Source organism: Paramormyrops kingsleyae, chromosome 5, assembly GCF_048594095.1.
Source record: "Paramormyrops kingsleyae isolate MSU_618 chromosome 5, PKINGS_0.4, whole genome shotgun sequence".
NCBI classification, from domain to species: Eukaryota; Metazoa; Chordata; class Actinopteri; order Osteoglossiformes; family Mormyridae; genus Paramormyrops; species Paramormyrops kingsleyae.
Window position 1 is genome coordinate 13,968,056 of NC_132801.1, and position 16,664 is coordinate 13,984,719.

At 42.8% G+C, this 16,664-nt stretch overlaps 1 protein-coding gene across 9 annotated transcripts in view; it reads left to right on the plus strand.

The window, feature by feature from the left end:
- LOC111848524 (caskin-2-like) overlaps positions 1–16,664 on the plus strand; it is a 55,556-nt gene that overhangs the window by 15,792 nt on the left and 23,100 nt on the right. For all 9 annotated transcript variants that reach the window (XM_072712193.1, XM_072712195.1, XM_072712197.1 and 6 more), the window contains one exon: positions 12,210–12,261. In XM_072712193.1, coding sequence (XP_072568294.1) covers positions 12,210–12,261 — 52 coding nt within the window. The remainder of the gene's footprint in view (positions 1–12,209; positions 12,262–16,664) is intronic.

Sequence of the window (16,664 nt, forward strand, 5' to 3'; positions counted from 1 at the left end):
CTCCCTCGCTACTTCCTGTAGTTTTCCCATTCAGATCACTCTTTCTTTACTCTTCCCCAATCAGCAGTGTTTTTTTTTTTAATCTATAATAGTCTTCTCACTAAACTCTGTCAGTCACTGCCGCGAGTGTCTCCCTGACAGTCAGTGAGTCTGTCTCTGTCATTTTTGGAGCCCCTGCACCTCACAGTTGGGTGACCTGGGTCTGCAGTATGTAAAGGATTTTCCTTCAGATGGCTGCGCTAATCCAAACTCTTTGCCAGGTTTCTGGGGTTAGCATCAAAACATCATCACTCTCTCATTAACTGACAGATCTGCATTGGTCTCATACAAAGGGGAAAAAATTCCTTTTAGTTTTGCTATTTCTTTGCCAGTTGTTCTCTCAAGGAGAAATGGAATATGGTTATGAAATTACTGCATGATCATTTCTGCTTTGGTTTGGCCCTGGTCACTTTGGGTTTTGTCTGCTGTCTACCGGCATACCGATCGCATCACAAATGGAGATGCCTAGCATTTCATTTGCTCTGTTTTGCTGGACTCCTGCTTTTATTATCTTTGCTTCAAGATGGATCATCTTCTAATTAGGAGCCACAGACCAAGAAAAATGTTTCCATCATAAGTCTGTTGCATTTAGTGTGTTTTGACTGTGGAGATTTAATAATCTATTATCAGTCCTGGAATTCTGGAAGGCTTACTTTGAAAGAAATGTGCCCTGGTCATGTGTATTTTAATTTAATCTTATTTTGAGTTTGTTAATAGGTTAATAGGAGTCGGTTTAAGGGGTAAGAAGATGTTTTTCTTCCGATTTTTAACGCCGCCAAAGTTCAGTAAACACCGTTGCTGACACAGGCACAGATGACACGAGTTGTCGTGAAAGCGGTAAGGGGTGAGCTCCTCTGGGACTGTTACTCTAGTCAAGCAGCTGTCGGGTTGTGTCTGTAGGCGCCAGCATTAAGGTTGTTTCCCACTTTCTCCTTCTCTTTCTTGGAGCTACTTGTACGGATATGGGTTGTCATGGATGTGTCTGTCAGCTGTGGTTAATGCAGAACAGCATCTGTTTTTCTTTTTTTCTCTCTCTCTGAACACAGCTTTCTGTGGTCAGATGTTTTGGTACACTTAAGATGTTTTCATGTTTAGGATGCTGATCTTAATTTTAGACCATAGTCCCTTTAATTGAGTGCCGTGCTTTGAGAACTATTTTGCATTCGCTTATGCTTAATGATTTTAAATTGTGCAGGAGCTCCTAGTTTGTATTTCAAGGGGAGTTATTTTTGTTGCAGATGTTTGTTGCAGAGGTTTTAACCCCCCCCCCCCCCCCCCTCCATGGGATTGTTTTGACAGAGAAAAGTAAGTAGTAACAGTTACTGCAAATTCAGGCAGTTTTAGGTGTGTGATCTTAATATTAAACAGAGCAAGAACTGTGGCCATGGTTACATTAAATTACCTTATATAATGGTAATAATAATAATATAGTTTTAAATAGAAGGATTGGTCTAATTGTTATGATTCATTATATATGGTTTTGTACTTGGATCCAGATCTTTATGTAAGTATTAGAAAAATTGGATTGCTTTTTTAAGCCGTCTTCAGTCCCACTCTGGCTTTTTTGCTGAGGCAATATTAAAAACTTCATGTTGCTTTCATTAAACTGCTTACATTAAATTACACTAAGTCTGAATAGTGCAAGGTTATCCTAGGTTCCAATATATGCTGTATAACAGCAATAGAGCTTTTCCTCTTATTAGATGAGAACTATTTGTGATGCATCTTTTCTAATCACGAAGAATAGAGGGCCTTTATTAGTTGTGGATCAGAGTGTTCTTGTTTGAAAAGATATTAGATATAAAGCCTGTTGGAAAGACTGAGTTTGGAGCCGGAGAATGTAGATGCAGTCTGCAGTACACTGCTTTGCTGCATCAGGTATGATGTATGGACCTGTTGTCTTTAGTTATCTCCTGTTCAATACCGAGGTTGCTTGTTCTATATTATGTTCAAGGATTTCCGCTTTGATTTGAATCAGTTTTCTTATACCAAATATATATTATCTATGAGGAGTTTCTTTTGCCATATACATCTTCGCACAGTGCTTATATATCAGATTCCAACTACAAGTTTGCCTTTTCTCATGATAAATGTGACATTATCTGTGTTTTATTAGCAGGTGCTGATAGATTTTTGCAACCTTAATATCAACTAGGCAATGTGTAGGTTGTACCCTAGTTTGGAATAAGCAATATTTAAAAAAAAAAAAAGAAAGGAATAAGCATGTTCTCCTATAGGGGTGTGTGTGGTGGTTCAGGGTGTACCCTATATCATGCTCTGTACTTGCTGAGACAGGCACTGTCTGTAGAAATGTGGCTAAGAACAGCAGCTTATTAGTATTCTTGTGCAGTTAGTAGTAACTGCATTCACATCTGTGTGTTTTCTGGTTTTTATCATAACCGCCACTTAATAACACTTGGCATGTTTCTCATTTGTGATCAAAGAATTATAATTATAAGCACATTTAAATTAAGACAGAATTAAATAAATGTGCCAGCTGCTCTCATGACAAATGTATTTGCAGTGGACAGGCCTACAGACTAACTTTTTGCATTGGTTGCACTGGTGCGCATTATGGTGCTCCACCTCAAAATGTACCCAAATGGGTGCACAAAGTGCACCCATTTTTATCACAGCGACTTTGGCCCACAATAATACATTTTAAGGGTTACCTTTTTGTTATTTCCTGTACACACTGGTAGTTATGGAAATGATTGTAAACAGGAATTAAGGTGCGGGTAAATGTCTTTATTTGAGATATACATTTATAAACCTTGTTATTACTTTATTGGTTATGCTTCCTAGCATGTGTTTATGTATCTTAGACTAATGAAGATCCTTTATCTGCACTCTTACTTTCTTCTGGATGAATATGCTTGTGTAAAACAGCCCTCCGGGCATTCACTGGCATTCAGAAACCAACATTCATGCATGTCTTGAATTAAAAACAGAATTATGTAGCCTTCCAGACCTTGTCTTTTTTTACTGTAAGTCTTTCAACAGCCAATAAACAGGAATGCAGACATTCCACTGACAGCTTAAATTGTAGGTAATGGGGGTGTTGTTATTATCCTGAGAGATTAATCTGATCATTGTGTACTGCATCTGAATTTTGAATCTTAAGTTTATACCTCTTTATATAGACTTTGCATGGTTGTTGGGAAAAAGTGTTGAAATTGTTAGGGACACACACACACACACACACACACACACATATGCTCCCTGTGTTACGATGGTCCATGTTGCGATATTTCGATTTTTCAATGGGTAAATGTTTTTCACTCTTAGTATGTAATTCAATTAATTGCATAAGATATTCAACACTTTTTTTTTTTTTAAATAAGACTTTGTCTTTGACTTAATGATTTTGCCCAACTGTAGGCTAATGTTCTAAGTCTTCTAAGCATGTTTAAGGTAGGCTGGGCTAGGCTGTGATGTTTGTTAGGTAAGATGTACTGTATTAAAATGCATATTCGCCTTACGATACGTTTGTCGGAACGTAACCCCATCGTGACCCAGGGAGAGGCCATATAATGATTCTGTAATGATACTGGTGTAATGTAATGAGACTTACACATCCCAGTTTATTTCCACTTCGATACAACTGGATGGATGATGAAACCATTCATTTTTTAAAATTTAATCAACTTCCAGCCAAGTGGCAAAATTGACTTTTGTTAAGTTGCTGCTTTTTTAAGGCTGTTACGCAGATTTTATCATAACTGCCTGCTGCAGGTGAAAAATGTGCTTGTTTTCTCATACAATTCACAGATGACTTTGGAAAGATTTTTTATAGTCAAAAGTAATGTCTTTAGGCAATTTTTTTTGTATGTGGTTCTTGTTCTAGGGGGTGGGGATGGTGAACAGTGAAGGGCTTGTAAATTAATAGCAAAATTTTAGAAGGGTGGAAACTAAGTATGTAATATGAACTGAGACCTTTTGAAGTTGGAAGCGTTTCCTATTTATGTTAACTACTGCTTTAACTGCTACCTTTGATTGTTTGACTGCTGTTTGGCCTATTCGTTTGCATCCTTTTTGTGCTGGGGGGGGGGGGGGGGGTGTTAAATGTGCCCTGGCTTTTGGTTGAAAGTGACCTGTGAAGCTGGGCTGTCAGTATGTGTTCCTTTCTGTCCAGGGGAAATGCAGTACAAATGGAAACGGTCACTGCTCACGTCAAACAGACCAAAATGATTTTGTCTGAATGCAGTGAAGTGTGCAAGGATAGAGTTTCTGCATCTGCAGAGACATGGCTCGTATGTGCTGTGCCATGCCGGAGTCACCCCTCATGCTCACTGTGTGCTTTCACTGAAGTCTGTGAAGCTTCAGAATTAAGGAATGTGCTTGTGTGGCATTGAAAATGGATGGTTTAACCCCTGCACCTTGAAATCACAGGTACTCATGTTAGCGGTTTTGATATCAGGAGAGTGAAGGTAGCGTCTTGAGACGAGTGCTCGTAGAACAGAGGACCCGCGTTGGTGAGGAGAAAGAGCCGCTTGTTGACGGAAGGGGGGTGGGAGTGGGAAGGGGATGGGGGACAGGGGCAGTAGGCGAGCTATGCCGGGAATGTTGGCTCATGTTGTAACTTGAACTCTTGAAAGGCCCACAACAACCATTTCATCACTACTGATTCTTGCCCCGTTGTAATTTGTAAAGTTTCAGCCTTGTCTGGCCTGGCGCCCAACTCCTCCGTGCCGCGGCATGTGAAGGAAGTAAGTACCTTTTGTGTGGTAGCTCTGTCGAAGTACAGCGGGATCTCCGTTTGGGGGGAGGGTCATGGGCAGGAGGGACATTAGAGGGACACTGGGACGTGATTATGCAATTCTTCCCAGAATTATGTCTATGTGATCACATCCTTCAGTCACATCAAAGTTGTGTTGGCTTGGTCCCATCCTTCTGAGTTATATCATGTGAACCGTCTCCATCTCTTGGAGTCAGGTTGGCGTGATCCTGTCTATCGGAGTCGCATCAGCATGATTCCCTCCCCGTCCCTTGGAGTCGCATCGGCATGATTCCCTCCCCGTCCCTCGGAGTCGCGTCGGCATGATTCCCTCCCCGTCCCTCTGAGTCGCGCTGGCATCGTCTCGTCTCTCGGAATCGCGTCGCCGTGGTCCCGTCCCCATCCCTCGAAGTCGCGTCAATGTGGTCAGCATAGTCCCGTCCCTCAGAGTCACGTCGCCGTGGTCCCATCCCTTGGAGTCGCGTCGACGTGGTCAGCATAATCTTGTCCCTCAGAGTCGCCTCAGCATGATCCCGTCCTCATTCAGTCTGAAAGTCATCCATTCAGCCATCCATTTAGCCTGAAAGGTCACTGAGGACGCTGTTAGCATTTTAGTCTCCTTTCCTCCTTAAAATTTAGAGATGATAAAATGGCTCAATGTTGTGGAGAAGTGCCACCAGCATGAATGGGCTTCCGATTTGGCCAGATGCCAAAATGGAACTATATGCTATAAGCTAAGTATGAAACAAAACACAGATGCGTGGCAGACCTGCTCTTCTGGGTTGTTCTGTTAGGCTTGGCTCTACTCCATGTGTCTCATGTCCCTGAGATTGCTAATTGGTACACTATTTTTTTTTCTTTACCCCCCCCCCCCCCCACGCAAGTTATGAATATAAGAACCCAGTGTATCAAAGAATGACACATGCAGAAAATATTTTAGCTGGAAAATGGCTGTTTTACCATTGGTACTGAATGTTTCCTTGTTATGATACTCATTTGATTTTTACTATTGCCTTATTTTTTAACAGTACTTTTTATATGTTATCAGAAAATAAAGTGCTTAATTGTCAATAAACTGTACTTCACTTCTCATTGCAACTGAAATCTGACTCAAAACAATTACTTTTAACATACTGGAAAAGGGCAAAGTAAAGATGAGAAATACTGGCCATACCCAGGTCCTCTGGTGGTAAAAACATGCATACAAAATAGGTAAGCAGTAAAAGGGGAAAAAAGCCACAGCTGTCAAGAATTACAGGTTCCTGTAATCGTCACTTTTGTCTGTAATCCTCCTGACAGCAACACCTGTCTGGTCCTAAGCTCCTGTCACTGTAGCGTACGGTTCTAACTCTAAGACAGAAGATACCAGAAAGATGCTGCTTTGCCACTGCCTATGTTGCAGCAACATATGAGTGCCAATAAAGTTTTAATATCCTGATTTGCACCAAAACCAAAAGACTGAATCACTCACATGGTTTCACTCACAGTGCTGCTGTATTTATTTATTTTCAGCTGTCCTCGCTTTATTTATTTGTTTATTTATTTTGCTTGCTTTCAGTTCCATTACAGTTTGAATGTGGTTTGTTCTCCATGGTCTCTGGTTTTTCCAGAATGTCAGAATTAAAAACTTGGGGCCAGTGATAATCTGTAGAATGCTGTTATGCCTGCTTGTTATACCTACACTTGTTTTCCTAATGGTTGAATACGGTGCATGTAGTTTTTGTTTGTAATGCACTGAAAATTGGTTGCCTTGACAACCTTTTTACGGGAGAAACAGTCTGAAACAGAAGTGACAAATAGTTCATCAGACACCAGAAAGAGCTTTATGCCAGTGTCTGGGTTGATGAACAAACTAATTTGAGAATGATAAAATACACCCCCCCATCTCAGCAGAATATGGTAGGTGGGTAGAGGGGATTGTAAAAAGAACAGCATTGTTGCAGCATTTGATAGCTGTGCCTTTGGCCCGCTTGGATGTCTATTATTGTGTGCGTTGGAAGGTATTTTACTAGTTGACAGATTTTTTTGTGTGCTTCTTGCCATGTGTGTGCCTGTATGTATATATACATCTGTGTCTGAAGAATAGGCCATGTGCATGAGGTGTCATCTGGATGTGGAATGACGACTGGGCAAAGTGACCTGGATGAGGTGGATGTGGTGATGGCATGGTGGAGACATGGGACAGGTGGCTCTGTGCCTGCAGGCCGGCGAGTTGTTGTGTACTGGGAAAAGATGATGTGCACACTCTGATGTGGGAGAGAGCTAGGTGGTTTGACACAGATATTCAGGCTTAGAATGGCATCCTGTGCTTAGTTTTATCTGTTCGAATTTTGTTCAGAAGTGAGACGCTGACCATGTCACAGCTGCGAACAGCTGCAGAATGGAGCTTTCAGGGGTCTCCTTTGTCTCACTTCCTGAAATCAATTAGGGTGCAGATCAGATGTGAAACATGAGGAACATCGAGCAAATGTAGAGTAGCAGATTATTCATGCGCAAGTCTAATTACTAATACAGAAGGCAGCTTACTGCTCTGTCTTAATTATGTCTATGTGATCGCATCCTTCAGTCACATCAAAGTTGCGTTGGCTTGGTCCCGTCCTTCTGAGTTATATCATGTGAACGGCATGATTCCCTCCCCGTCCCTCGGAGTCGCGTCGGCATGATTCCCTCCCCGTCCCTCGGAGTTGCGTCGTCTCGTCTCCTGCTTTGTATGAGAGAAAGTGCTTAATGTTTTTCTGCTGCATTGGATTTCTAGTCATTGTACTTGAGTCAGCAGATGAAATTTTGTTTCTAGTCTTTATTTGGACTCTGTGGTTTTATTGCATTTGATTACTTCAGAAGAAATAAGCACAACGTGTATAAGTTTGGAATCTGGTTGATAAATTTATTCTTGGTATAATTGGTTGCTCCAGAATATTTTGATATACATGTAATAAATAACTTGAAATGCTTTAAAAGAATGAGGTTGTTCCTGCTTGCCAGCCTGAACACACTCTTGGTCATCAGTCGTTGTATTATGTCCGAAGCTCAGGCATGACACTGTCAGCTCACTTTGAGTACTCATTAGTCTTTTTTGACTTAAACAACACATGACTTAGTCTCTCTTTAATAGTTGTAGTTATTGCTAGTGGACTTTTTCATAAAGGTGGAAATGTCAGTTCCACTTCGCACTGTGGTTGTTTTTACAGGCCAGGCATCTTCACTGAAGCCGCTGGCGATCGATTGCTTTCTTTGTGGTGTTTGAACCTGCAACTCTTTGGTGCTCATCCAGCAGCCCTCTGCTGCCTGTTGATGAAATGCCCTCGGCTCTGCATGCCATCTGAATCCCCTTTAGCCCTCCTCTTTTGCCAAACTGGCTGCCATCCAGGTTATCTCCTCTGGGAATCAATTGACCTTAATTGCATGGCTGCCCTGTTGTCTACAGTATGTGTTAGAGCAGTAGAATTTGTTTTGTCTTTATAAGCGAATAAACATTTATCCAGCAGCACAAATTTGTCAATGACACCTGCATTTCATGAATAATGTGAATCTGGAGAAAATGGCTCCCTTTGAAAATTGTATTGCAGTTCCAGTGATTATTTTTGAAGATGTGGTCTGAGATCATTCTGCAGTGATCTACTTCATAGTGCCAATTAGCTGGAGATCATTTTAATTGTGATTTACATTATTTATGCATTAGCAAATTTCTTTGCTACCAATATACTGACTTTAAGTTAAGGCTTCAATTTTTCCTTTGCTTATACAGTGGTACCTCGGTTCTCGAACTTAATCTGTTCCAGACTCCGGATCGAATCCTAAAAAGTTCGAGTTCTGATCAAATTTTTCCCATAAGAAATAATGGAAAACCAATTAATTGGTTCCCGGTCCCCCAAAATTACACCTAAATATGTTTTCCGCTCCTTCCGTGTGCCACGCCGCCTCGTTAACCTCGTGTGGGATCCCCATGTGATCAGCTGTTTCTGGTTGTTGTCATTAGTCCTCTGTATTAAGTCCGCGTTTCAGTTTGTTTCCCCAGTCTGGTTATTGGCTGCGTTCGACTTGCTTACAGCGCTGGCTTAAAGCAACGCATTCTGATCCTGAGGCAATGCATTACGGTTAGATGCATTGCGACCTCTCACCCGGCTGCACAAACTGGAACCGCCTCCGTGACGACACACCTTTGTCCTTATTGGCTGAAGAGTTTAGTTACATGCATGACGTTTGTATCCCAGGCAGTTCCGATGCGTAATCTGCTATTTCTCCCGAATATCACGTAAAGCAGTGAGAACTGGTTTTCAGTTAATTTACCTGGTAAAATAAAGTTTAATTAAATGACATAAATGCTCTGATAGTACACGTAAGTTAGTGGTTTATTTATTGTTAGTTGCTGTAATGTTGCGCTGCTTTATTTGGTTAATCGTTGGTTGAGTTCAAGGTCAAACTGGTTTGTTCGACTTTCAAGAAATTCGAGTTCTAGTGAGTTCGAGAACCGAGGTACCACTGTACTCAAGTCTGTTTTTAGTGTAATATTTAATATTAAAGGAAAGATGCATTAGTTGTAATATTTAGTCATTTTGTGTGGTTCTGTGTTCCGCATTACCTGATGAAATGTAATATAATTTTTTTTCTTATTTTAGTTTTTAATATTAGTAATTAGTAGTTTTTTTATTACATTAGGTCTTTGGCTGGATAAGAGTTTTATGCTTTACACCAGAAACAACTTATATGTACAGAACTCCAACAGGATGATTGATAGGAATTCCTAATATAGCTTTTGTGATTCAAAACTCAGCTGTAGTCTAGTCTTGTACATGTGAGACATGGCAGAGCAGAGATAAAGCTTGTTTGCTAGACACGTTAGTGGTAAATAGATTGTTCTTATGTCTTTTTTTCATGCTGTGAGTGGCCATGCAGTCTGTTCTGTGATGCCCCCCTCAGCCTCTGTGACCTTTGACATTTTAACCTTATAACCTTTCCCACTTTAACAAAGACAGGGCAGAGCAATCAGAATGCAGTCTGAAAGCTGGCCTACTTTTTGATATGTTATCCTTTGCCTTAAAAGTGTCACTATGTGTTCTTTGCTTGTCTTTGGTTGCAAAGATAATGCAGACCTTCCAAATGACTGAATGTTACCAAAGTGCCCACGTAGGGCAGATCTGTCAGCACCAAGTCGGCCACTCAGAGGTCACCTTATCAGAATCGCTGCCGGCACTCAAGTGTAAACGTTTATTGGCCTCCACTGTGAGGGCTTCGAGGTGCTTTACTGTGCTAATGTGGTAATGTCTGCAGATGTATAGTGCTGTACTATAAAAGGGCTTCAGGGAGACACATTCTAAATAAGCCCAGGCACCTGCTTGGCCAGTTTGGAGAGCACTTTGGGGCTGATGATAATGTCAGTGAGCTGTCCCTGGAGCAGAGCTCATACAAAGCTCTGGTGATACGTTTGATTTTGTAGTAAGCCTGACACAAGCTATTATTCGCAGCATGGGGCCAAGGGCATCATTCTCTTCGGGATTGTAGGGCTGTGTCTAAGATCGCTGGATGTAAGTGGGTGGCTTTAGTAAAATGTATCAAATGGCATATCTGCAGGTACCTATACACTAGCTTTCCCCCATGGGCCAAGCTGTTCAGGTTTAAAGGGCTCCAGCGATCAGGAAGCTTTAGGGCAGTAGGTGGTGTGGTGGTTAAGGGGTTAAGGTTTGTCAAAGTCGTTAGGGGATCCTCAACTTAGTGGTCCTGAGCGTGCTAACGAAAGCATCAGGCTGTGTAAATCCGAACAGGCTGGGAAAATATGACCTGAGACACCCAAATCAAATGTCCAGTTGCAGTGTGTAAGTGATTAAAAATGCCTGCTAAGCAAATAATATAAATGAGTGAATAATGACAAGAAAGCTGATGCAGGATATGCTGTGAACTGCTCTTTTAACACTGATGATGGGCCATGTGGGGGGGGGAGGGGGGGTATTCAGAGAGATTATTCAGCTGCTATGCCACACAGCTGATATTTCATTTTAAGAGCCATGGTAGGGTGTAAACATGCCCCCTAAATGCACTGTGTCAGGGGTGAGTCGGAGGAGCCATGTCTGAGTGCTTGTCACCTGACATGCTTGGAGTCTTTAGCAAGCTGTGGTTTCAGGGCTTCACTGGGGACTCCCAGTGACAACATTGTCTTTAAAGCCGCGAGGGTCTGATGGATCGCAGGCATAATTGCGAAAGTTCACAGGGCAAAAGCAGCCTCCTTTAAATGTCCACCCTCCCCTCCTCTCGGTTCCCGAGTCAACCCTTTAATGTCCTCTGACCTTACTGCTGAGGTTGACCTAGGGTCTGGAGGTTAATGAACTGCCCTGTGGGATGGAGCGAGAAAGGGAGAGATTTATGATGCTGGGGTGGGGGGTGCCAGGCTCCTACCGTCTTACAGGTTAGTGTGGTGTTATTACAGTTTGGGTTTTCTTGTGGGAAAACCAAACTTTCAGCTACCCTTACTCTGTCTTTGTCTACCATGGACACAGAAAGGGCAGTTTAGAAAACTTGACATTGTTGTGTTTATTTTATGAATCATCGTTTGCTGTTTGAGACCTTAAGAGTTTACATTTGCTTCCTTTTCAGGTATGTGGTTACGGAAGGTTGGGTGTTGTAAAACACAATGGATTTTCCCTAGTGACTTTGTGATTGTTTACAAACGTACATTCAGACCCCTTTTACGGGTTTCACCCCAGTGCACAAAGCTAAATGAAAATGAAATTGGTGTATTCACCTCCAGTTTGCGATAATGCATCTGATATTTGTTAGATGCTTTGTGAACAGATCTCTGCATGAAAAGTGTTTAATTACTCTGAGATGTCTCTGTTCTGTGACTGTGTGGAACACAGGACCTGGTATTCATGTTAGGGTGAATGGTCCCAAAGGAGTGATTTGTCTGTAACTAGCTCAATTGGGGCTGGAACGCTAAAGTGACAAGACAGCTGAAGCCCCATTTACTCCATGAATATGAGAGTGCAGTTATTCAAGGGCATCATTCAGTTTGGTGCGCTCTGCATATTCGCCCAATTTCCAGAGCTGACTATAAGAGTCATCCGGGGTCATAATTAGCTTTTATATTTCAAAATGAATGTGTAGCTTGTTTTGACACCTTGTAGATGTCAGCATATCTTTGGCTTGTGGGGCCAAGACTTGTAGTTACAAGGAATATTGAAATATTAATGATGTGCTGCATTGGTTTAACCGTTTTTGACCACTTTGTGTTTGCAAAGTATACAAACCTGGGTAAAATTCCAAGGTGTACTGACAGTGTTTCTTTGAAGAACCTGAGGGCATTCTTAAGATATCTATGACACAAAAGATTGCAGAAGGACACAGACGCAGAACAGAGGCAGCATCCTTATTATGAAAGCAGAAGGTAATCTGTTGCAGAAGTGGGCAGACTGGCATAAAAAGGGATGTATAGAATAACGTTTCTCTTTTTATATCTTTGCAGAATTGTTGGGCTCCACAAAGAGGCTGAATGTTAACTACCAGGACTCAGATGGGTGAGTAACACCTTGACTTTGAAGGTCTTTTGACTTCTGTATGCTTCTGAGTTTTCTGACCCGCTGTTGATGATAATGCTGTGATTGTTACAACCCTCTGGTCTAGGTCAGGGGTGAACGGGTTGCATAAGTGAGATGAGCATGACTGTTGTCCTCAGTCTCCTATTGGTTGCACCACGACCCAAACAACATGCTCAGAGACTCAAATAGACCACATACAGAAAGTTTACTTGCAGTATAAAAAAGACAAGTTTTTCCAGTGAAGACCGCAATATACCGAACCACTATGGAAGGGAAGCTGGACGGTGCCAAAAGGAAAGAACAAAACGGAAAAATAGGTCTTCACCTGACTGTGTGCTTGCTCCATTTCAGACTCATTCACTGTCCCCATCCTTCTTTATTTGCATCAAGGCTATTCCCACTTCGATAACACTTTTTAACGGTTTTTACAGTCACACTTGTGACTGTTCCAGCACAAAAGTGATGTGCATTTAAAATAAATGTTCCTCTCAGGCAAAGTCAATTAACTATATCCCCCCCACCCCTGCAGAAATAAAACATTATTTGTTGAAATGATTTAATGTCTGTTGGTACTTAATACAACAGCCCCTCTGTTGGATAGCGGGGGGGTGGGGGGCGGTTATTGTTTGAGGATGTGGACCAGCCTCGTTAAGGAGGCCGTGGGCTATGTGTGTGATGTGATGCGTAGAGAGAGAGGGAGAGAGGGAATCGAAGCGGGATTAACACAGGCAAAGTGAATGACTTAACACAGCCCCAAGCATCACACAGCTATGTCCCATGCAGCACCCACAGCTCTTAATGAGGCCAAACTTCGGAGTTCTTCCAAACATACTCCCTAAAGGTTGCTTCCTACAGCTTGGAAAATGACCTCAGAATCTTCCCCTCGTTAATGAATTCAATTCATGTCATTATTTTACTGTTATCTTTTCATCTTTTGAAATGCAGTATGAAGAGGCTTGCCGGATGAGACATGAATGTTAAGGTTAGCTCAGGTTAATTGTCATCCTCTTAAGTAGAAATTTGATCCAACGTGACAGATTGTGTGCCTCTTACGTGAGAGAGCTGTATTTTCTGTACTTTGCTTCCTGGAAAGAAATGCACCGATGATTTCACTTGTAACTTAGCTTTAAATAGAATGATTTGGGGATTGCCATTAATGCAGCCTGTGAATTGTTACTGTTTTTATGATCTTAAGTTCAATTCTGCTGCATAGAAGGCAAATTGGCAATGTTCTGTATAATGAGGAAACTGAATGCAAAAGATTTCTTCAAAATGTCTTTGCCACTGTGAATGTGACAAGCATGAAGTTGTTTTGTGGTGGAATTCCCCTTTAAGAGATACAATGCACTCATTGTACATGTGCTAGTATCTCTCTCAGTCCTCAGAATCACTGGGTTCCCTGTAGCCCCTTCAGATATTTTTTCACACCCCTCTCTCAGTCCTCAGAATCACTGGGTTCCCTGTAGCCCCTTCAGATGCTTTTCACTCCCTTCTCAGGCCTCAGAATCACTGGGTTCCCTGTAGCCCCTTCAGATGCTTTTCATTCCCCTCTCTGTCCTCAGAATCACTGGGTTCCCTGTAGCCCCTTCAGATGCTTTTCATTCCCCTCTCTGTCCTCAGAATCACTGGGTTCCCTGTAGCCCCTTCAGATGCTTTTCACTCCCCTCTCTGTCCTCAGAATCACTGGGTTCCCTGTAGCCCCTTCAGATGCTTTTCACTCCCCTCTCTGTCCTCAGAATCACTGGGTTCCCTGTAGCCCCTTCAGATGCTTTTCACTCCCCTCTCTGTCCTCAGAATCACTGGGTTCCCTGTAGCCCCTTCAGATGCTTTTCATTCCCCTCTCTGTCCTCAGAATCACTGGGTTCCCTGTAGCCCCTTCAGATGCTTTTCATTCCCCTCTCTGTCCTCAGAATCACTGGGTTCCCTGTAGCCCCTTCAGATGCTTTTCATTCCCCTCTCTGTCCTCAGAATCACTGGGTTCCCTGTAGCCCCTTCAGATGCTTTTCACTCCCCTCTCTGTCCTCAGAATCACTGGGTTCCCTGTAGCCCCTTCAGATGCTTTTCATTCCCCTCTCTGTCCTCAGAATCACTGGGTTCCCTATAGCTCCTTCGGATGCTTTTTTTATGCCTCTCAGTCCACAGAGCCAGAATCACATTCTGGCATCTGACTGAGCTGTCTGGTGGCATCTGTGTCCTCCATAGTGCTGGGGGGGGGGAGGGGGGAGTCTAGGCTTATCAGACTCTTGGCTATGTTGTGTGTGTTGTTTTTGTTGTCTTTTGCCTTTTGTGAACAGCAGAGTTCAGTGGTAGGCCAGAACAGATCTGGGTTGGGGGGGTGTGATGCCACTGATGATGTTAAAGATTATAAAATGTGAGGGAGTGGACTATGGCCAGTCAGATAAGAGCATCTATGATACCCGCATGGCACACGTTGCTGTGGTGATGACTCTACCGTTAGAGGTGAAAGAAAGCAAATGGCTGAAAATCCCAGCTTGCTGAGGGTTGCCCTAAACATTAACATGTCGTAGTGCTAATTTGGGCTTTTGCATACGTGGATTGGGAGCCCGGGAGCTGGAGCAGTTCCTCTACTAGGCTCTGCCGCTGCTGGCGGCACACGCCATCCCATGCTGTGCATGGGTGTGAGACTGCACAGGAATGTTCGCGAACACGCAGCTGGCCGTCTGCTTATCAGAACTAGAGACGCATGGTACAAAACGAACAGGAGCACTGCTCTCCTCCTCAAGCCGGTTACTGTGCATCTGTAGCGTGACTCAAGTCACACTCCTGGGCAACATGACAAACTTTTTTCTGAGCTATCTGACTCGTCATCTCTTGTTTATCGTAAACCAGTAATGCAGCATATGGAGAGATACAGGATACACACTCTTCTGTTCCTTTTAAACCTCAACATCTTAAAATCTGAACCAGAGGAGTTTAGGGTTGGCTTGACTTTAAGCTGTGCTGAACATTGCTTCTCTCAGGCAGTCGGGAATATAAATGAACTCTGTCATCTCTAAAAAAACTATGCTGAGTTTTCAACATGTTGATTATTTCTGAAATGGCGCGTCTTACCTGGAAGTTTAAGTATTGAGAAATACCCAGGAGCCAAATCTATTTTAATTAACAAATGACATAGTGCTGCTACAGTTTAAATGATCTCCTCGCGTCATATGTTTTGCCTCCTGCAGCCCAAAGACATGCAGTTGCACTTCAAATAAGAATAAGTACTGGCAGTCAGGTGAAGACTTGCACAGAGGGAGTATCTGCAGGAAACACACCTGATTCATGTGTCACGTGTGCTTATAATGTCTGTGTGTGTGTGTGTGTGGTCCAGGTATACCTTACCTTGTAGGGACCAAATATCCCAATAACGTGATGAATACCTGTTTTTTTTGGGGGGGGGGGGGGGTTTACCTTATGGGGACCAGTTTTATTTTATTTCATAAAAATCTGTGACTGCAATGAAAAAACTAAAAATGCAAAAACCCTTGTATTTTGTTTGGTTACTTATGGTTATGGTTAGGGCAGGGTAGGAGTTATGGTTGTCATAGTTAGCATTAGCATTTTCCCCAAAGAAATGAATGAGGTGTCCCCAAAAAGATATGATTACACGACTGTGTGTGTGTGTGTGTGTGTGTGTGTGTGTGTGTGTGTGTTGTTAGCCCCTCTCCCAGAGGCCTGTCATTTAGCTTGCCTCCAGCATTGCCCTTACAGTGCACTGTGTGTGTGTGTGTGTGTGTGTGTGTGTGTGTGTGTGTGTGTGTGTGTGTGTGTGTGTGTGTGTGTGTGTGTGTTTTTAAACCCTCCTCCCAGAGGCCTGTCATTTACCTCCAGCATTGTCCTCATGATGCCTCTGATGCCAGACGGTTACTCTGGAGACCTGGGGAGGCCTGGCTCTGCTCACAGCATTTTTTTTTCTTTTTCCAGAGCTGTTTCACAAAACGGCGCTGTGTGTGCCAGCACCAAATGGCTACACCTCTGTGACCGTTGCAATTGGCAAAGGGTGTGCTGTGTTGCCATGGCGAATGCCTGTGGAACGCCGCAAACTTGACGCTGACCTTTTGTCTGCGGAGGCTGAGTAGTGGGCTTGTGAACACCTCCCTTTCTGAGGAATATGTGGAAATCACCAACTGACGCTGATCTTCAAATTGGGCTCAATGCTTTTCTGTCTTTTTTTTTATTTTTTATTTTCCAGTTTTATGCTGAGCTAGCTGAGTGTCAATGACAAGATGCTGTGAGATTCTTTTCTTTGTTTGTTTTGTTTTCGCTCTGCGAAGAGCGTCCTCCTCGTTCCGGGTGTTTATGTACGCCTTCAGGGGACGCTGCGGGACTCTGTTGGTGGCAGGCCTCCAATGAAATGTCTGAGTCCCCGTCTGCACGCA